At 37.5% G+C, this 22,277-nt stretch overlaps 1 protein-coding gene across 1 annotated transcript; it reads left to right on the top strand.

Annotated features, from left to right (window-relative positions):
- Positions 1-20,208: 20,208 nt before the first annotated feature.
- K441DRAFT_656170 (uncharacterized protein) lies at positions 20,209-20,868 on the top strand. Its single transcript, XM_067647968.1, is given in 3 exon segments — positions 20,209-20,489; positions 20,506-20,613; positions 20,698-20,868. The coding sequence occupies 1 exon segment, from the start codon at positions 20,292-20,294 to the stop codon at positions 20,487-20,489; it is 198 nt and encodes a 65-aa protein (XP_067506377.1). The 5' UTR covers positions 20,209-20,291; the 3' UTR covers positions 20,506-20,613; positions 20,698-20,868.
- Positions 20,869-22,277: the final 1,409 nt, after the last annotated feature.

Raw genomic sequence — 22,277 nt, 5'->3', positions numbered from 1 at the left:
GCTAACTGTAGTATATTTATTAGTGTAGGAAGTAAGTCAACCTATCCAAGATGGACAAGATGCGATAACTGCTGACCGTGGTGTGTTTGTTAGTATAGGAAGTAAGTTAACCTATCTAAGATAGACGAGATGCGATAACTACTAACTATAGTGTGTTTGTTGGTGTAGATTATAAGTTAGCCTATCTTAAATGGACGAGATGCAATAACTGCTAACCATAGTATATTGGTGTAGTTTGTAAGTTAACCTATCTAGGATAAACGAGATACAATAACTACTAACTACGGTGTGTTTATTAGTGTAGAGAGTAAGTTAACCTATCTAAGATAAACAAGATGCGATGACTGCTAACTATAGTATGTTTATTGGTGTAGGGAGTAAGTTAACCTATTTAAGATAGACGAGATGCGATAACTACTAACCGTGGTATATTTATTGGTGTAGAGAGTAAGTCAACCTATCTAAAATAAACGAGATGCGATAACTACTAACTATAGTATGTTTGTTGGTATAGGGAGTAAGTTAACCTATCTAAGATGGACGAGATACAATAACTGCTAACTATAGTATGTTTATTAGTGTAGAGAGTAGGTCAACCTATCTAAGATAGACGAGATGCGATAACTACTAACTATAGTATATTTGTTGGTATAGAGAGTAAGTTAACCTATCTAGGATAGACGAGATGCGATAACTACTAACCATAGTATGTTTATTAGTGTAGGGAGTAAGTATCCATTTTATATAATTTAGTTTCCTAAGGTAGTATATTAACTTAGGCCTTAACTTAGATATCTTAGAAGTGTAACATTAATAATTAATTTACTAGATTTTTTTACCAAGTAACCCTAGGATACGCCTTCTAGATATATCATCCCCGCTTAATTATATTTAGATTGCATATAACTGCTCTCTTTATCCTACTTTAATAGTGCCTCTAAATTAAGTTCTCTGGCAGAAAATTGTCCTCTTTATAAGCTGCTCCTTAATATAGTCACTTATTATTATAATAGTAGTTATCCGCAGATCTATATAGTTAGAGATAATTCAACCCTAGAAATTGCTAGGGGTGGTCTACACATTCTTTGCCTTTATGCTAATCTAGGTTCGTCTCTACCTTCCTTTAGCAATATAGCAGCATCGCTTACTACTTTACGTTAGAAAAGAACTATTAATAGACGGTAGCAATAATATCTAAATTAGACCTCCTATTTTATAATTAATTAATCGCTCCTTCGCTAGTAGTTTTCTATATTTTCTATTACTGCGCAAATGGCTTTAAAAGTGCGACTAAAGTCATAAATATAACCGGTGACAACAATACTAGCCGATAAGGGTTATCTATATTAGAGGTTTAGATCCTAATAAATTAGAACTCCGGGAGTAGGTTAATAGAGGGGAATTAAAGGACTATATTATGCTATCGCACTACTAGGGTACTCCAACAAATAAGGAAAAGGAGCGGTTCTGCACTACTCTAAAAAACTACCCTAATTAAGTAAAGGAGGGATTTAGCTACAATAATCTACTAAAGACATTTTAAGATGCGGTTTAAGTAACTTAAGAACTTAGTAAAGAGTGCCTCTAAATTAATTCTCTTTATATAATTTAAGGAAATAAGGAGGATTAGAAAAGAGAAGCTGGGCGTATAGAAAAGGTCTTTACTTCTACCTACTATACCATTGCCACAAGTTCGGCGCCTAATTAGAAAGATGGCTTCCTTAAGCGGAACTTAAGTCCTTAGTATTTTTAGATCTAAAGTAGCTCTCGTAGATAGGTTTATGTCTGCGATAATATATATAACTACAGTAAAGATATAGATAAAGGCCCCCTTAATAAGAGAGCTTAGGTATTACAGGAGCGAGTGCTATCCTATAGAACTATCTACTTTTCTATAAAATAGACGTATTAGGAGTATAGGAAAGGTATATAGTGCGAGAACTTTATAAGACTAGAATAGTAAGGCAGAAGTCAAAAGGCCCTAGTAAAGTGGTTTATTTTAACATTACGATTATATATCCAGCCTACTAAGGAGGCAATATTTCGTCCTTAATCCTAATTTTCCTAAACGGCTTACAGAATTAGGGTACAAACGCACGGTTGACTTTATATAATTCCTTTTTAAGAAATATTCATAATGTGGCCTTACCTGTAAATCCAATAGGGATACTGCGATCTTAGGCTTAGTTAAGCGTATAGAGAGTGCCTTAAAGGCTAAAGGAAGATACGGAGTCTTTAATTACTTCCTTTATAGGCTCCTTCTATGGAAGCGGTCTAACGGGGAGAAGACAGCTCCGATTGTTTATTAAGGTCAAAAGGTGCCTTCCTAGTCTTAGATAGTATATTATAGAGAAATCGATTTTGTATTAAATTCTAACCTCATAGTTCTAAGCTTTAAAGATCTTTAATTTAACGCTAATAGAGAGGCATTAATTATTAAAGTTAGGTAGTTTAAAAATTGCCAATTGGAATAAGAAGAGAAAAAGCATACCATTTTGGCTAATTTAGGAAGAGTAGGGTCATTATGGTTCAATATAGGAGCCAATATTTAGTTCAAACATTATGTCGTCGTTAGGGTGCGTAAAGACAAGAAAGAGAATCCGCAGAAGACTTACTATATACTAGCTGTCCTAGAAAAGCCACTAGAAAAGGGGTATAAAAAACTAGGAGTTAGGGAAGTCAAAGTACCTTATATATTAAAACAGAATAATACTAGGAAGCTTTTATAAATTAGTTTTTAGTTTATAGGTTAATAGTTTTCCTTTAAGATAGGGTGTAAGAGTATAAATGTTAATATACCTTAGAGATTAGCTTTAATAACCCTTAGTTAGAACAATATAGAGCGCTCCCTGCCCCCCTCTTTACTAGTAAGTATAAGGGAACGCGTAGTTCTAGTATATGTAGTGGATTAATAATGTATAGGTTCGTGTAGTTAATAAGGTACAAATATGCTAAGTTAACCTTAGGGGCCTACTAAAGCCTTACTTAGGTTATATAACCTACTGTGGAACTCCATATCGCCTAATAGGTATTTTAGTTCTTTTTAATACTAAATAGGGCTTGCCTATAAAGGATTGTGTTAGAAAAATTAGGTATAAAGTTAGATAGGTAGATAGCGCATTATATTTAGGGATAGCGGTAGCGGGTCTAAAATAGGACTAGTATAAGACTAGTGTAAATGCAGAGCTAGTTAGCTATATAAGTGGACAATATCGCCCTACTAGCAGGGAGGGCGACCGACCCGTACTAGCTATACCCTTATAACGCCCTACTTTTTAAGGTTAAGAATAGAGAAAGCAGAGAAAGTAAGTAGCTATAGTGTTAGAATAAAGAACTATTATGGGCTTGCCGCTGTTAGTTAAGTACTAGCCTATAAATTACATAAGGCGGATAAGTGGCATAGTTGCTAAGTTAACTAAAACATTAACTAAGCGACTATTACCATTAAACTTCGTAATGTGGCCCAACTTATAATATAATATACGGCTATGTCTACGTCGCAGACTTCTCTAAAGGACTATAAGCATATCGCACCACCTCTAAGCTTTATAGGTATGCCTTTAACGCCTCTGCTAACTAACGAGAAAGTCTTTACGTAAGCTCCTAAGAGACAACGTGCTTTTTAAAGATATTAAAGCAGAGAAACATATTAAGCAACACCTGTAAATAGAATTTTAGCTTACACGAGAGGAATATAATAGGTTAAAACACCGGCTTAAGTGGGACGAATCGCTATTTAGGTATATTAGGGGCAAGGTACGGTACGTAGGCTGGAATTTTATAAGGTTGATATAGATATAGTATTTAATTTAATCTATCTTCCTATTAATCGCCAATTTTTTACCTATAAAGAGGCTCTATATAAGAAAGAGCAGCTAGATCTATCCGCAGTAATAAGTAAGGCTTAAAGCGCCTATAATAGAGAAAGGGAAAAGGAGTATATTAGCCACGAAAAGGCTAGAGTAGAAGAAGATAGGACAGTAAAAGCTAAGGAGATGCCCTTATAGTAGTAAAGAAGAAAAAGAAAAGAGGAATAAAGAACTACGGCAAGGTAGGCTAACGGAAGAATTGTGGAGCTTTTCGCTGCTAGCCCTAAGGAGCGTAGCTACCTTTACATTTCTATAGTCTAGGAACTCTGGGGGAGACTTCTTTTATAGAGCCTGCTCCTTTACCTTTATTATTTGCTAGAGCTTCTAGACCACAAATAGGTCTGTTATTTTGGCTATAGTGGCATCTCTAGCCTTCTATAACGCGTCTGGCCACTACTTTCCCTCCATCCTCGCTATAATGGCGGAAGACTTATCCTAGAAAGGACTAAGGCTGGAACCCTTATCTCCGTCATATATATTATATATTAATACAACGTTAAGCCTATAGGTCTCGGCTAACTCTAGCGTTTACTTCTTATTAATATCCTATATCCTTCTAGCGCAATCCTGCTATGCTTTATGGCCTTTTAGTATATCTAAAGCCTCTCCTTAGCATTATAGCCGATAGGGCGAAACTCCTTATAGATCTTTAGGGTAGGGCACTTGGTGCCGTTAGAATACTTAGGCCCCTTCGCGAGCATACTAAGATCTATAATAATCCTACTATTCTTAGCTAAGAAACCGGATACCAGGCGTAGTAACCGCTCTTACTACTTAGGCGTTAACATATTAAGGACCTATAGCCAAAAAAAAGGCGTTAAAGCCACCCTTCTTTTTTAGTAGTAGCTTCCTTACCTTATCCACAAAGTCACCTATAATTAGGTAGATAGCCTCGCCAGGGCCGCCGTTGCCACGTTTAAGTTTATAGGCCTTAACGTTGCTTATAGCGTCCACCTTAATTAGCTCCTTATAGATGTTTATGCCGATATAGACTCCGGAGTCCCCCACGCGGCGCTTCGCCTTAATAGTTACCTACGCTAATCCCGTACCCAAGTTTAGTATATAGTCTTTAGGAAAGAGGTTCACAAGAACTATAAAAGGTAAGACGTTGCGGAAATAGGTGTGGCTAACTAGGTTGTAGATGGAAACCTATCCCTATATCTAATCGCTTACTTTATAGGCAGTATTAAATTAAACCATTATTTTATATATAAGGGGAAGCTTCGCTAACGTCGTTTAAAGCGCGCGTCGCAGAGCTATTGTAATGGAGGGGTAAAGGAGAAGCAGCTGCAGGAGGCTTAATTAGAGGGAGGACGATATATAGCTGACGGTTAGGAGCCGCAAAAGCTGCTCTAACTGGTTTAGATAGAGGGTAGAGTAACCTAGAAGGTGGGTAGTGGTTAGTAAGAGCCAAGAGAGGTAAGATAAGAGTAAGATAATAGCTATAAGAAGAGTTTTTATAGGCGTTAAAGGTGATATAGAACTTTAGGAAGTAGGATAGAGCTTCGCAGAAATATTAGAGACGGTATTATATACCATAAAAAGAAATATACGTAAGAGTTAGGGGTTCTTTTTACCCTTATTTAAGATAAGAGTAAGAAAAAGCAAATTATTAACCTACTAATAGGTTTAATCGTCCTAGAAGTAATAGTAGGAAGTTATTTAGCTTTCTAGACGCTGGAGGTAGTGAAGGAAAGGAAGTTAAGGTAAAATTTAGAAGCTACTAGCTCTAAAGCTTAATGTTAAGGTTAATAAGAGGTATTAAGGGCTAAAGGAGGGTTAATTAACGAAGTATATAAGGTGTTAAAGGATATATGGTAAGGAGTACGCGCGACAATATATCCGCGTAATAGGGCTTAGGTAGGTTAATTTTATCGTTAGCACCGCCTTAAAAATAATGCCTTTATTAAAAATAATGTCTTTACTAACCTGCTTAAGTTCCTATTCCGCTATAGGTCACGTATAGACGCGGATAAAAGCTCCGTCCTCTTCTAGATTTTAGCTATTTAAAGACTTTATATATCGCTTAAGCCTTACTTTTTATTAAAATTAAGATTAAGCTCAAATCCTTTGCCTTACCTACTACTACTTCCTTCTCTCCTCCCTTTATAGAGATTGCGGCTTTATAGGTTGTTTACTCTCTAGTAGAGCTTCTCGTTTACTAGCGCTGCCTATATTTACTTAACAACCTTCTTTATTTTCTATCCTCCTCTACTGCAAGCTTATCTCTATTCGCTCTCCCTTAGCCTTACTACCTCTTTTTAAGACTTCTAACCGCCGTAATTACTAGTAAGCTATTATATTCCTTAATATCTATTTTATTCTCACTTGTTCTAAGGCTTCTTGTCTTTACCTACCCTTAAATTTAATAACTTATTACGTTTCTGCTTCTTCTATATCTCCTTCACGTTTAGAATTAATGACTTAGCTTTAACCCCGTAACGCGCTTTACCGCGTAAGCGCTTATCGCACTTACTAACCTCTTAACGCTTAAGAAGAACTTCTGCTAATAATAACACCTTCTCTTTAAGCTATCTCGGCCTTCTCCCTCTTTTATACTAGCAGCCTTTCCCTCTTCTTCTTTATCCCAAGGACTAGTTACTGCCTCTTCCCACTATCTCTCTATCTCTCTCGCTCTCTTACTCTCTTTCCAGATCTTAAAGACCTTTAGCTTCTACCCTTCTTTAATAAAGGTAAGCCTATATTATTCTTACGTCGCTTACTAGGGCTAGACTAATTAACTAACGCATAAAATGGATAGACGGTAAATATAATGGCTGCGCTCTAGAAACCTACTTAGGCTATTAATAAGAGCTACTATATAGTTGCCGCCGTTAGTACCCAAGGCGCTCCTACTCCGCCTGAGAAGACTATATATATTAGCGCCGGCTTCTATACTAAACTTATTAGCCCTTCCCCCTATATAGCTAATATTACACCTAAAGTCCACTACGTAGTTAATAATATCTCCGCCCGCTATAACGCTAAAACTAATACCGTTTAGGTCTATAATAAGTGTATTAGAACTAATCTAGAGGTTCGCTTCTATAAGAGATCGTAAATAATACTAAAGGCGTACTTATAGTCCCCTCTATCCGGCCAGCGGTATATAGAGCTAATGGATATATAGGAGGATGCTTCTGGCGGGAACAAGTGCTATTAGGGCAACTCCCTAAACAAGGCTAGGATTGTTGCCCTTTAAAAGGAGTAGGGATTTTAAGCTGGCGATAATATATGGTTTTTAAGGCAGGAATAGAGGTTATTTTAGATCTTGCTATCTTCTATAATACTTCTCTTCCTCTACCTTTATGCCTTAGTGCTCTTATAGCATTACTACTACTTCTTACCTTAACTTTATAGAATATTAATAAATATCTGCCTACTAAAGCGGGACCCTTAAGTAAAGAACCTAAAAATATTTAGCTAGTGCAAACTAACCTAGGAGATTTTAACCCCCCTATAAAAAACAACCTTAAAGATATTTTAGCTATAAAGTATATCTAGCGCTTCCTTGCTAACCTACCTCGACATAAAAACGGCTATATTTCTCTCCACGTTAAGCCACTTATAGTACTTATCTAGCTGGGGTAGAAGTTAAGGAAGTGTAAATTAATTGGCTTCTGTCGGATAAGGAAATAGTAGTAGATTTCTTAACAGAACACCAAGTAGACCAGCCGGTCGGTAGTATAACAATTGCTTAAACTTAATTACAACTTTATATAGTTCTTAATATAGTTACTTATTTTATTAACAGGAAAAGTAGGTGTTAGTAAGCTATTTTAGGCCTTTAAGAGGTACTTAGTAAGTATAATAGTAAGAACTAAGCAGCCGTACTTATTGCTTTATTTAAGGAGTACAATATTAATGGAAATATTAGGTATTTTATAGCCGATAATACGGAGTTAAATAATACGTGTATTAAAGCAATCCTTTAAGCTCTCTATCTAAATATATTAGGGGTTATTCGGTTACAATATAGAGGCCTTAGATTTAGTTTATAATCTAGTAATTTAGAGTGATTTTATCTACAGTTTTAAAAATTTAATGTTCCTTTTACCGCTCGCAAAACGCCAGAATAGTACGCTAAAATATTGGCAACTTTACTATATATAGCTTCTAAAATGGAACGTCATTTTAAATTGCTGTCACGGGACTTAACCGTGACACCCTTTTCCTACCATTTCCCACCTGTTCTACCACCGTCTTCTACCGCTGGAAGTCGCCCGCTAGCAACTTTAAGGAACTTCGACCGGTCGTGGGCATTATATTATATATAAGGGCTATTTCTTAAAAGGCTTCCTAAATTCTATTAGAGGATTATCGCTTACGATTATAAATAGATATATAAGTGTCTTCGGCACTCGTATAAGCCTTTATAGAAAGGAACATTTAATAATTAGGAGGTTAGTATAATATTAAGAGGGCTACCTTATACGTAGAGACCCTAGAAAGTTTACCTACGGCTTCCGCAGACTAAAGACCTAAAGGCGCACCTAGATATAGATTACCCTAATTTATTATTAGAGTGTTTATTCCTATATAAACTAGACTTAGCCTTCTATAAAACTAGAACGCGGACAGCTATTAACCTAGCATTAGTAGCTATAAAAAGTATCTATCCCTTCTAACGGTGTATTTTGTCCTACTATTATTAATAAGAGCTAGCTAATAGAATTAATAGGATCAAGTCTCTAACCATACGCGTACTTTTAATTATGGTTTTCGCGTATAGTCTAACTCTTATAGTATACCACCTTTAGAAGGGATAAGTATAGAATTAAAAATTATTACCTTAAGATTAAAATGCATTAAATAAAGTATTAATCACTATTAGTAGAGCCTTAATAGAGCTAGTTAAAGTTAAAATACGTAATCCAAAATATAAGTAGTAGGAGTTTTAGAGGGTTTATGTGTTATCCTATGTTATAGAATAAATCTTTTGCAGAGCGTCTAGTTTATAAGATAAAACGCAGGAAGATAAGTGTAAGAACTTATATAAAGATTAATCTATAAAGAAAATGAGGCTATATATATATAATAGATGAGTTATAGGTAGGGGGGAACCCCCCCTACCTAGAACTCCTGAACTAAGCTATATTTAGCGTCTGATAATAGGCTACTCTCTATTTAAAGGGAAAAAAGTAAAGGCGATATGCATGTAAAGATTTGTCTAAAGTCACTATTCCATTAAATGCCCTATACTATCCCACTATCCTAAGTAACCTGATATAAGTAGCAACGCTAGACGCAAGCAGCTATAATAACTGTTAATTAGAGGACTAAAAGATAAAAAGAAGAATTAACTATCTCATTATAAGAGGCTCTAGAGCCTTACTATATACATTAGGTAGATAGTAAGGACTATTAGTAATACCAATAGCGATTTATAACTATTACTTAATTGCCACCAGGTTAATATTGTCACTTAGTTGGTAATAGGTAATATAAAGGTAATAGAAACTAGGTAATAGGTAATGGAAATAGTGTAAGCAAATACGATTTTAATTAACAATAACCCACACTACCCACGCACCCGTAGTAGTCCCCCTCTTACCTTTAATACCAGAACATTTTAAGGCACTGTACCTATTAGCCTACCCCAGAAATAAATATCTAGAAAAGAATTCTTACTCAGCGCTTTAACTAGTTTACTAGTATACTATACTAAGGACAGTCTTTCCCAGGGATCACCTAAACTTTTTCGCCTTCCTTAAGATAAGCTAGGTATTATCTTCTAGGAACCTAAATAAAAAGTTAAAAACACCTAAGTTTTACGCTTAACACGTTTTATTACTGGCATAGCTATAGTGGAAACTTGTTAGTCGGCTGATTAGTATAGGGGTCTCTATAGAGACTTAATTAATAATATTAGAAGGTATAGTGGTATATTTTAGGCAGATGTAAATACTTTAAGCTAGAGGCGAGGAATTAAATGACTAGGATTAATGGAGTTAGAAAGAGGACTTATGGGAGGATAAATAAAGGTAAAAGATGCATTAAATATTTATACTTGCCTATAGCTTTCCTATCTAACTTAGATAAAATTGTGTTACCTAGCCTAGTCTTACTAAGCCATGTTAGCCTAATTTAATACCAAGGTTTATATTAATATAATGTAGCTCCCTTACTCTTTACCAAGTCGTGGCTTTATGCGATCCATCCTATAGACAGCTGCATTTTCCTTTATCCTCTTATTCTCTATCTATAATAGACTACCAAAATTGCCTTCTAAGGCATTGGGCAGCCGGATTTCAACTAGTATATACTATTTCCTTTCTAACGAAACATGTAGGGCGCACTTCGTATTCTACTAATCCTCATTATGTATAGTGTTTTCTAGGCATAGCTTTTTGGCGGGGCTATAAAGCTGCGGCCGACAGTCACGTAGCAGGATGTAGGCGATGGTAATTCTAGACCATTAGGTGTTAAAGACGAGGCAAGAAGTAGAGGTGCCCATGACCTACTAATCTTGTCGTTAGCTGCCGTATCCATTATACTAATAAAGGGCGAGTAGAGCCTGGGAAAGTTTGACGGGATATAGGATATCTTATAATAAGATAGGGTAGTTGCGATGAAGATAGCGATGCGGAGCTACCTGTAGAATAAGCCTATTAGAACGTTTAGGTTAGGACATTTAAAGAGGCGCTACAACGTATATAGCTTTATTGGCTGTATTGGCGTCAGCCAGTTTTATATCGCTAGCGGTCGATTAGGTTAATACGGTTGATAAAGTTAATGGGGTTAACGGGGTTAACAGTTAACAGCCCCGCCTCAGTAAACGGCACTTCGCTTAGCGACACCAACCTCTTATTTTAACGCCACCACGCATAATAAGTCTCACCGCTAGGTCCAAAGCTAGTAATATATAGGCCATCGCCGGATATACTAAGACTTAATGGAAGCGGTTCCTAGTAAGTAGGGATTTATATACAGCTTTAACTTTTAGTAATAGAGATTAATAGATACTTATATAGGATAAAGCTAAACGACTTTGCTTATTACATCTAATATGTCCTACTTAGTTTAAGGTTCCTATAGACAAACAGGAGGCGCTTTTAGAGCGCCTAAATAAGTTACTAGCGGCTAAGAATATACCCTAAGTAGCCACTAAAGTCCTTAATTGGCATATAGCATAAGCCGTTAAAAAGGCCTATTGTTAGTTTTATTGCATTATAGTTAGGACACTTATACTTATTTAAGTTTCAGCTTTACTAAGTATAGTATCCGTAAAGGAAACAAGCGAATTAACTAATCGACCCTAGGTATTAACTAAGCGGCCATTTAACCCTATACGAGATATATAATGAGTAGCCTATATATCAGGCACCCTATAAGGCGTAAGAGTGGGATTAAGGGAGGGAATGTAGCTAGGAAAACCTGTTTTAGTATCTAAGTGGTTCAAAATATCGCTTATCTCTCAACGCTAGCAGTGCCTCCGCTTCCCTGTCCCACCTCCCTAGCAAGGCCTATAGTTTGCCTCCTGTACACTATAGCGCCTATAGAGCTGAAATTAATAACTATTATTATACTTAACCGAAGTAATACAGATATTATGCTGAGTTAAAGCCTAGGTGCCTGTAAACGCCACCGTAGGGATATATAATAGGTATTATTAGTATTTTAAATAACTGTAGGAGACCCTACTAGGCGAAGTCTCGCATTCTAATTAAGTAATTAAATAAATCGGCCTTGGGAAAAGCCTTCTAGGCAGTATCTAGCCTCTCTACGATCATCGTAATGCTTTTATTTTAAAATTAATAACCTCCTTCACCGCATATCCAAACTTTAAGCTTGGCCTTCTATATATATTTAAAATCCCAATTAGTATACCCTATTGGTTCTTAATTATAGGATGCATATCCTCTAAGCCCTAAACGCCACTAAAACCCTAGATGGGTCGGGCTGTAAAAAAAGATAAGCTTCTATTATATTATAGATCTAGTTCTACAAGCAACGCCATTAAAACTTGGGTAGCGAAACTAAATAATGCTTTAGAATATTAATATATGCTCCATCCGATTCTTTTATCTAAAATAGGAAAGGACTAATCCGCCGCTGTGCAACATTCTACCTAGATGTTTATACTCGCTCTAGTCCGGAAGGAGTGCTCCGTAAATATGTATTTCCCTTTATACTCTAATCTAGATAAAGTAACCATACGCTAGATAGAAGAACGTAAACGGCTGGAAGGTTTAGCTTTACTTAATAGCTAGGAAGATGTTAAGAGAGCCTAGCAGGAAATTAAGGTAGAAGTTAGTAGCGAGGATGACACTATAGTAGAGGAAATTAATAAGAAGATTAAGGAATTGGATAGTAAAAGGGGAGCTAGCGAGCATTAAAAGTTACGTACCGTTTGCTAGTTAGCTAAAAGTATACTCTAGCGTATATAAAAAGGATAGTTTAGGAGGTAGTATCTAGAGAAATATTAGTAGCTTTTAAATATAATAAAGTAGAATATAAATGCTCTACTAACCAATCTTATTATATATACGTTTAATAATCTTTCTGCCAAAGCTAAAATGATATTTGCTATAATAGACTGTCCAATAGGTATAATTTATATTATAATTGCTCCTTTAACTATAACAGGCATTAGAGAAAGGAAGCTAAAATCGGAAGTTAGCTATATTAGCGGATATATCGAAGAATATAAAGCTGGTAAAGAACTCCGCGGGCGGTAATAGGATCTCTTTAGCGTAATATATATTAAAGTCGGGGATTCGAGCATATAGTCGTAAAAAGTAGATAACGCGAACTCTAGAAGTAAGGATTTCGTTAATTCTATTATTGTCCCCCTTAATATTCCAGAGAGAGTAATATTAGAGGATTTCCTTAATAAGGCGCTTATAGGTTTAGTAGACGCTAGCCTTAACCAAAAGAAGATAAAGATATTCAGCTAAGTTAATAAAGATACTGTAAAGATTCCCGAAATCTATCTAGTTCCTAAAGCCAATATAACAGTTACTAAGAATAGTAGAGGGAGCTTAAAGAAAGAGTTATAGCCTGGATATTTATACTATTCCTTTATTTTATAAGAAATTTTATTAGTTATATAGGTTAAAACTAGGGGCAATATTTCCGCTTAATAGCGATAGTAAAGATGTCCTAAGCTTTTAATAAAAAATTAAAGCACATTCTTGTAATTCTTAATCTAGTTAGTGACTAGGGCTGCTATATATCTCAAGCCAGTGAAATTAAGAAGAAACCTTACTAAAAAGAATACGGGACACTCTACTTTTAAGAAGTCCTGCCATAAAGCTCTCTACTCTGCTAATACCTTTAAGTCCTTCTATACTTCCTAAAGAATCTTATTAAACTAGATCGGATTTCCTTACTACTATCTTAATACTAGCTTCAAGTCTAGAACCCTATGTCTTAATACCCCACTCCTTACCTTATATGTCTCTCGTATATCTCTCATATATCTTATTAAATATCTTATTAAATGTTTATATACCTGTTTTTATTACCAAATAATAACTACGTTGTCATTCTGTTTGCAACCTGTTTATTACCTATCTGGTGTATATATAGAGGCTCTAAAGCCCTCTTTAATAGACAGAGTTCTTATACCTAATAGTCCGTTTAATAAATCTCCTTTATCTTAGAATAAAGCCCCCTATTTTCCTTTTCCTACCTCCCGTCTGTTAGAAAAACTACCTTTCGCAGCTTATTAACCTAGGGGATTAACGGCTAATAGTAAGGCGTGAATGTCGTAGTTATCCAGTTTAGAAAATGCCCTTCTCTGCTCACTAGCCCCGATTTTAGGCCGTTCTTATTAATCGGAAGTCTATACGCAGATGTTAGGAAAGAAGAACTTATATAAAGATTAAAATCTATAAAGAGAATGAGGCTATATATACACAGTAGATGAGTTATAAATACCCCTAATCTATACTCTTATAGGAAGGTAATATAACGCTATTAATAGTTCTTAATCGACCTTAATATTGCCATTAAAGAGCTATAGAAAGGGCATTCGGGAGCGCGGGGTAAGACCGGTATAAGAGCGTTTATAGCAATCGGAGTGCTTCTTAACGAGAAATACTTCTTTAGGCATAATTTAGAGTCGTTCTTCTAAGTTATCTTCTAGATTTGCGTGCACTATAACGGACCGGGTAAAGATGTTGGTGTAACTAAGTTTAAGTGCTGGAACTATGAGAATACTATAAAGCTAGCCCGCTAAACCAAATTTAGTTAAGTCTTGGGTGCCCTATTATAAGCACCCGAACTAGCCTTACTATTAGTAACGTGTCCTTTTTAAGAGACTTTTAAATATGTTTAAGAAGAGGTACCTTAATTAATCCGTGACTTTTTATCTTTAGCTATATAGAGCTGAACCTTGCTGCCTTATAGCATAACGTAATTCGCTCCGCTCCTAGAATATAGCCTTACCGCGGGTGATTATAGTTATATTTATATAACATAATTAGTAGGTGCGATTATAATTAGGTTAGTTATATTCCTAATAATATAACATAATTATAACTAACTAATTATTACCATTACTGCCCCGCAGTAGGTTATTTAGAAGGAAATTACTAAAAATAAATTTACTAAGTTGGTATTTATAATAGGTAATTAAAGCGGAAAATACTTTAAGCTTGTTCCCGCTAGTAGGGAGGGTGGCTAAGCTGTACTGACTAGACCCTTATAAAGATCTACTTTAAGGATAAAGGATAGAGAAAGTAGAGAAAATGGGCAACTCTAGTTGGCCTTAGAACTATTATGGTTATAGTATTATAGCAGTAAGGCATTACTACTAGCCGTAGTCCCCACTAATACCTATACTTAGTAGTCTAGCGTGACGCGGTTACTAAGTTAACTAGCTAGCGCTAAATCGCTAAACTAACCCCGAACCTTAGCTAGTTCTTATAAGTTCTTGTAATAATTACCGCTTAACTTCCTAATACGGCCTAATATACGGCTATGTCTATGTTATAAACTCCTCTAAAATAATATGTCACGCCGACTTTAAGCTTTGTTGCGCCTTTGACGCCTCCCTTAACGGACGCGAAAGCCTTAACCTAAGCTCCCTTAGTCACCGCATCTTCTAAGAATATCTATGCTAAAAGACACATTGGACAACCGTAATTAAGATCTGCACTACTTCGCCTCCAAGTCTACTATTTAAAGATAGATTAGTTGATGCTAAAGCTAAGCTTAATCGCTGGCGAGTATAATTAAAAAGGGATAAGGCTAAATACTAATATAAGGTAGAGGAAGCTAAACAAGAGCGCTAGCATCTATAGTTAATACAAGATAGAACTACTTAACTCGGCTATCTTAGGCTCCTATACTCCGTCTCCCCTATAAGGAACTTCACTAGCAAGGCAGGCTACTAAGATAAAGAAAATGGGGAATCGTTCTGATAAGTTTCTGAGCGGTATAGCAAGGTATGTACGTTTATAGCCTTAGCAACGTTAACTAATTCCATATCTAGTATGTTTAATAAAGAGAAGTATTCCAATACTACCATCTAAATCCACGGCGTTACGCTCCATGCTTATTAACTTATTTTATGCCTATAAAGTCTATACTTTATAAAAGCGCTCTAAGCAACTTTCGCTAAAGGTAGCACGGGGAAAATAGAATTTTAAGAAGGGAGTAGTATTGCCTACTAGAGGGTTTTCGAGTACTTATATATAGGTAATTACTCCGATAACCGACTAAATAAAGACTTTAAAGGCAAGAACTACTATTACTTTACCTATATTACGGACTAATAGCGTATAGACGACCCTGAATTGTGCAAAGATCTATAAGTATATACATTGGCCGACATATTCTTTTTAAAGGATCTTAAGGCGCTTACCTTAGAGAAGCTTAAGTAGAAATTAAAGAGCCTTTGCATAAGCGATTCGTTCCCTAAATGCATTCGGGAGGTCTATATATCTACATATAAGCAGGACCGTGTAATACGGTCTGTGGTAGTTAACGCTGTAGCTAATTATATATATAAATTAGTCTCTAAGAGAGCTTTCCAAGATCTCCTTCGTGACGGCGGGGATTTTATAGTTAATTACTTTAAAGAACTAGAGCTAAAAGTTAACCTTATAGGTATTTAAAAATAGGAATAATAGCATTTTAAGGGGAAACAGTTGGAGAAATTATATTTTTATAGACGAAGCTAACTCTTAGAGGAGCCGTATTTCCTCCGCTTTGGGGATACTAGTGCCAAATTAAGCTGCTAGTATATGCCAGTTGCGTCCCTAACTAAGTCTATTTTTTAGGGTAGTTAGTCGTTTATTATACTCAACTATATGCCTTATAAGTTTAGGATATGCCTAGGATAGCATATCGTCTAGAGCGCGGGAAGTAGCCTAGCCGCAATAACCTAGTTCTAATATTTACTTTTCATTCCGCCGATATCTAGTCTACCGGACCAGTTAAAGCTGGTAATTCTATTCTAGCTGTATATAAGCTTCCACCAATCTAATTAGGTGGAATCGCTTTATAATAAAAGCTATAGTAAGTAAGACATCTAATTAATCTAGAGGCTCCATATTTGCGGATACTATATTACTAAAAAAAAGAATAACTGTGCTTATACTCTCCTAAATAGTAAAATAGGAATTCTGTAGCTATATATAAGCGTCCTAGCTAGTAACCGTGAAGAATAAGCGAGTAAAGAGCTAGAGCTTATTAGAACCAAAATTAAGGGAATAGCTAACTAGATTACTTAGGTAGTCACAGACCAAAACTCCCCTTGGCGGAATCCGACTCGGTTAGTCAGCATTGCCGCTCTACTTAGGCGCTTACCTCAGCAAGCTTAGACGTGATTTTTTAGCTAGCGTCGGAATAACCTACGCCGTCTTCCGAATTGCAAAATCACGTCTGAGAGGCTTTGGCGAGTTTTATTAAAATCCTAAGTAAAATCCGCTAAATAGAGATTGTGGATATCTAATTCATTTATTCATATAACGCGTTAGTATTACCAAAGGTTTATATATTATTTTTAAGACTTAGGGCTTCTAAATGGTATGAATTTTATAATACGGCTATTGCTCGGTCCTGATATTAATTTCGTTAAAGTTAAAAAACGCGTTGTTAAAAGCCTAAGCACGTATTGTATCTTATTAAATAGTGTACTGATATTAATAAAACTATATAGATATGTAGATATCTACTACTTAAAGCTATTGCAACACCTAGTAGGTGCTGTAGTTGGGTCCTTCCTTAAAAATATCCTCTTTTGGCCCGGAGTGCCTCTATAACTACTAGGGGTAAGCTTTGGGCAGAGCCTCGTGTAGAACCTCATGCAAAGCCTTAGTAGAGCTTCGTGCAGAGCCTAGTAGAGCTTTGTGCAGAGCTTTATGCAGAGCTTTGTGCAGAGCTTCATGCAGAGCCTCGTGCAGAGCCACGTGCAGGCGTGCAGACGTGTAAATGTGCAGAGGTGCAGACGTGTAGATGTGCAGACGTGCAGACGTTCGTGCGGGCGGTCGATTGCAGAGACGTTTGTAGAGACGGGCGTTCGTACGGGCGTTCGCACGGGCAATTGTAGAACCTTCCTAGTATATTAGTGCTGCGTGTTAGTAGAGCTTTGGAGCTCTATATAGGGCTTCGAGCAGAGCTTCGAGTAGAGCTTTTACAGAGCTTCGTGCAGAGCTTCGTGCAGAGCTTTTGCAGAGCTTCGTGCAGAGCTTTTGCAGAGCTTCGTGCAGAGGCTTTTGCAGAGCTTCGTGCAGAGCTTTTGCAGAGCTTCGTGCAGAGCCTTGTGTAGAGCTTTAGTAGAGCTTTAGTAGAGCTTCGTGCAGAACTTAATGCAGAGCTTCGTGCAGAGCTCTATGCAGAACTTCGTGCAGAGCTCTATGCAGAACTTCGTGCAGAGCTTCGAGCAGAGCTTCGAGCAGAGCTTCGAGCAGAGCTTCGTGCGGAGCTTCGTGCAAAGCTTTTGCAGAGCTTTGGTAGAGCTCCGTGCAAAGCTCCGTGCAGGTCTCCCCCTGAGCTTCGTTCCGCAGAGCTCTCGCAAAGCTCCACAGCTCTACGCAGAGGGCTGGCGGCGTGGGCGTGGGCGTAAGCGTTCAGCGTTGGTGTTTACTGAGCGGCTCGGCGGTGCAGAGGTAGAATTGGGGCCTCTACGACGACGAATTCCTCTTAACGTCGCGCGCGTATAAGGAGCTAAAGATCTTATAACTTATAGAGTAGGCTTTTTCTCTATAATTTGGTGTAATTTTTATGTCGATAGGTATTGTGGAGGGTAGATTAATTTCGTTAAAGTTAATAAGGTCTTCTCATATAAACCGTGTTTAGGTTTTCCCACAAATCTCGCCAAAGTCTCTCAGACCACGAAAACGATTGCCGTCCTAAATCAGCTTAGCGGACGGTGCGGATATTCCTATATCCGCACAATCGATTTCTTGGTCTGAGCTTCTGAGGTAACTCAGGCGCCAAGCACCCTTGCCTCACCCGCTGCTCAGGCGCTGCTCAGGCTACTTAGTCACATTCCTGCTCCTCCACCTTAGCAACCAATTATGCCTTAAAACTGCTACGTCCTCACAATGCGAAATGTTAACTCTACACAATAATCTTAAGGGACCGCGTTTAGGGTCCCCGGGGTTCCCAAAACTAGGCCCTCCTTAAAATAGAGTATTTGCCCGTCCTAAGCTACATCTATATTATAATATAGCGTCCCTAAAGGTTTTAGTTAAAGAGGAGGCACCTTATCCCTCTTATTATAAGATCTCCTCCCAACTATGTCTGTTTGCTCTATTTTACCTACCTACCGCTTAATTTCTATCCTATTCCCTCTTCTTTTACCTACTATTTCTTAGCTTTCCCGCCTATCTATTCCTCTAAGCTTATCTTTATATTCCTTCTTCTTTTCCTTTTTACACTAACTTCTACTTACCTTATACGTTCTCTATAAAATGCTAAAAAAGAAAAACCCCTACTAGTTCTTTATTATAGCAAGGGTAAAGGGTTTTAAGTAAAGTAGGGAGGGTATAGACGGTACTAAAGTTTAAAAGCGTCTCTAGCTAAAGATAGAAAAAGGTTACTAGAGGAAGGTAGAGCTATAGAACTAGTAAGTTATAATTAACGTACTATAGCGGCCGGATTCTATCCCACTCTAACTCTCTACCTTTTTCTTAAATAGATATACTAAAGAATATCCTAGTACTACCCTATATAATATAGAGTTGCTAAAAGATTTTATTAAGAATATAGCATACTATATTAATGGCGTTAAGGATAATCTAAAAGCAGCCTTAACTACTATTGGCTAGTACTAGAAAGATTTTACAGCTAGCTAGCGCTATAACCACCCTATAATACCCGCAAATATAATATACTTAGTTATAAATATACGTCCCGTCTATATCCCTTCTATTTTCTTTTTATTAGAGAATCTAATCTTATTTAGTTTATTAAAGGCCCGCTAGCTAATAAGCTAAAATTACCTTTATAAAAAAGACCTTAGAGGTTTATAACTAAGAACTACTTTATTTATTTAAAAGGGTAGTTATAGATAGCAGATTAGGTTGCGTATAAACGGCTAGTAATAAGAGTAAATAATTAGGCAGATTTTATAGCTATTATCTATTCTTCCATATAAGTTGGTAAGTATATTAAATTTAGCTATTAAGTAGGTTCTAGCTAGGGTTTATACTATAAGGTAAAAACGCCTCTCCGCCTCCCCTAGGGACATATATATATATATATATAGCGTAGTAAGTAAATAGACTAACTTAATCCTAATATAGGATATAACGTTTATAGTGTTTCGCAATAAGTATAAAAATGTAAAGTTTGCTATTTAAGTTGTTTGGGATGCTAAGAATATAACTATAATACTAAATAAGAGGTAAGCGCTAGGTTGCTAAGCCTATTAAACTAAATAGCGGTTTCTAATTCTTAAGTTAGTAGGCCAGAGCACTCTTTATATAAGGGCTTAGTACTAATACCTCTTATTTATAACTTAATGCTCTTAATACTTGCTATACTTATTACGGTAAAAGTATTTAGGGATTATAATACTATTAAAAAGCTCCTTAATATAGTACTACTGGAGGAAAAGATGCTTTATTTATAATAGAAAGAAAGCGTACTTAGTACGCCTTTCTTTAAGAGTATATCCGTAAAAGAGAAAATTAAAAAGGTAAACGTATTTAGCTTTTGCCTTAGAGCGCTAGGCTTTCGCATAGGATACCCTCGGCCGCTTATAATTTATAACTTTAGAGCGGAGGGCTTATACTAGATTAGTATTGTCGGAATATATGGACAGAAGTTACGTGGTTACGTGTCGTTGACGTGTCGTCGTCGTGTCTTTGATTAGTTATCCTTATGGTGACTAATCAACCCCTACTTAGGCACCGCGATCCTTACGATCCTCTGCAACACCATCATACAACCTAACAAGACTACAATTACGACATTACGTGATATTAGCCTTAGGTCATGTGTTCCGACATTGATCAATGAATGCGCATAGATCAAGCACTTGACCTAGGGCATTCTGCGATTACAATTCAAGAAGACGTTCGGCAGTCAGCTACTTGCTTTGTCGTAAAGAGTAGTAGAAAGGCAAAAAGCGTTCGGCAGCTTTTAGAGCGTTCGGCAGCTCTCTTTTTACTATTGCTACCTTCCTGTCGATCTTTAGAGCGTACGGCAGCGAACTGATCGATTCTGGTGTCAGGAACACCACCAGCTAGGCTTCTATCAATCGACGGCCCTACCAGCCTACCATACCTCAATCGACGGCCCTACCAGCCTACCATACCTCAATCGACGGCCTGCCAGCCTACCATACAGTCAATCGACGGCCCTACCAGCCTACCATAACGTCAATCGACGGCCCTACCAGCCTACCATACAGTCAATCGACGGCCCTGCTAGCCTGCCCCATTGCAACCGACGGCCCTATTTACCTGCCATTATGCCTACCTTTGTTTCTGACGAAAGAACCATTCAAATTATAAGGGACGCTACACAACTTTCCGATTCGGTTACAAATTCCACGATTTCTACGAACTCAAAGGCTTTATAATAGCCGATTTTGCTTCTTGTTACTAGAAAGACCTACAAGAGCTAATTACGTACCTCAAAAGCCAAGGATTTCAAATTCGACCAACCGATCGACGTCACTCCCTTATAAGCGTACTCACAGAGTGGATAGAAGGTGAATGGCAAAAGGAAGCACAAGAGCAAGCTCGCCAAGCGAAGCTCGAAGCTCAACGTCTAGAAGAGGTTCGACGACAAGAACAAAGCTTATCAGGCTCAAATCGAAGCTCAACGTCAAGAAGAGATTTGATAGCAAGAGCAAGCTCGTCAAGCCCTTTTCCTAGCTCAAGTCAAAGCTCAAAATCAATCTGGTGGTAAACAATAGGGAATAGGTGAAACGTTAGGAACGTACGACGTTTGATAAAACACCACCAGCTAGGCTTTCTACCAGCTGACCGACCCCTGCTGCTCTGCCTGCAGCTAATCGACCACTTGCTGCTCCGCCTGCAGCCAACCGATATCTACTGCTTCCACCTGCAGCTACCAACACCTGACTGCCTTCCTACAGCGCCACAAAGAAAGAACTGCCCAGTGTTGAATATATCAATAAAGGTTACGTGGTCACGTACGCCCCCAAACGCCGTAACCTACGAATGAAGACAACTGCCGCGCTAGTACGCCTACGGACAGACAAGAATCGTGGCAATACGCCTACGAATACGACCCCGTTGCTGGCATTATACTGCCACCCGAACGACCCTATCGCTGGTACCGTACTACTACCTACACAGACAATAATCGTGCCGATATGCATACGATACATTGACCAACCGATAGCGCCAATACGCCTGCTATCACGACCCAACCGAACGATCGTGCCGATGCGCCTGCGATCTACCGACCGACCGATAGACGAGCTCTACGTTCAACCACTATTACCACCCGATGCTCGCACCGTACCGCTACCTAAATCTGACAACTGTCGCGCTAATACGCCTGCGACCTAAACACGACCAGGTAGAGCTTTACTCCCTGGAATACAACCCCGTCGCTGGCACCGTACTGCTAGCGTTGGAATATATGGACAAAGGTTACGTGGTCACGGTGCTTAGGATAGCTGTTTTACGCACAAAGAAAGAACTGCCAGTGTCGGAATATATGGACAGAAGTTACGTGGTTACGTGTCGTTGACGTGTCGTCGTCGTGTCTTTGATTAGTTATCCTTATGGTGACTAATCAACCCCCTACTTAGGCACCGCGATCCTTACGATCCTCTGCAACAACCATCATACAACCTAACAAGACTACAATTACGACATTACGTGATATTAGCCTTAGGTCATGTGTTCCGACAAGTATATATATAGTTATTCCCTCTATATTAAGGCTATTTATTAACCAATTTCTAGTAAAGATAAGCTGTATTTAGCCGCTTAAAGAATAAAGCACGCTAGGTAGAGAGATTTA

The sequence above is a fragment of the Cenococcum geophilum genome, assembly GCF_001692895.1.
Source record: "Cenococcum geophilum 1.58 unplaced genomic scaffold K441scaffold_11, whole genome shotgun sequence".
Lineage (NCBI taxonomy): Eukaryota > Fungi > Ascomycota > Dothideomycetes > Gloniales > Gloniaceae > Cenococcum > Cenococcum geophilum.
Note: the sequence above shows the minus strand (reverse complement) of the source record. Positions and strands in the feature narration are given on the sequence as shown.

Coding starts and splice junctions, on each gene's coding strand:
- K441DRAFT_656170 (XM_067647968.1), top strand. CDS start 20,292: ATGCGCATAGATCAAGCACTTGACCTAGGGCATTCTGCGATTACAATT.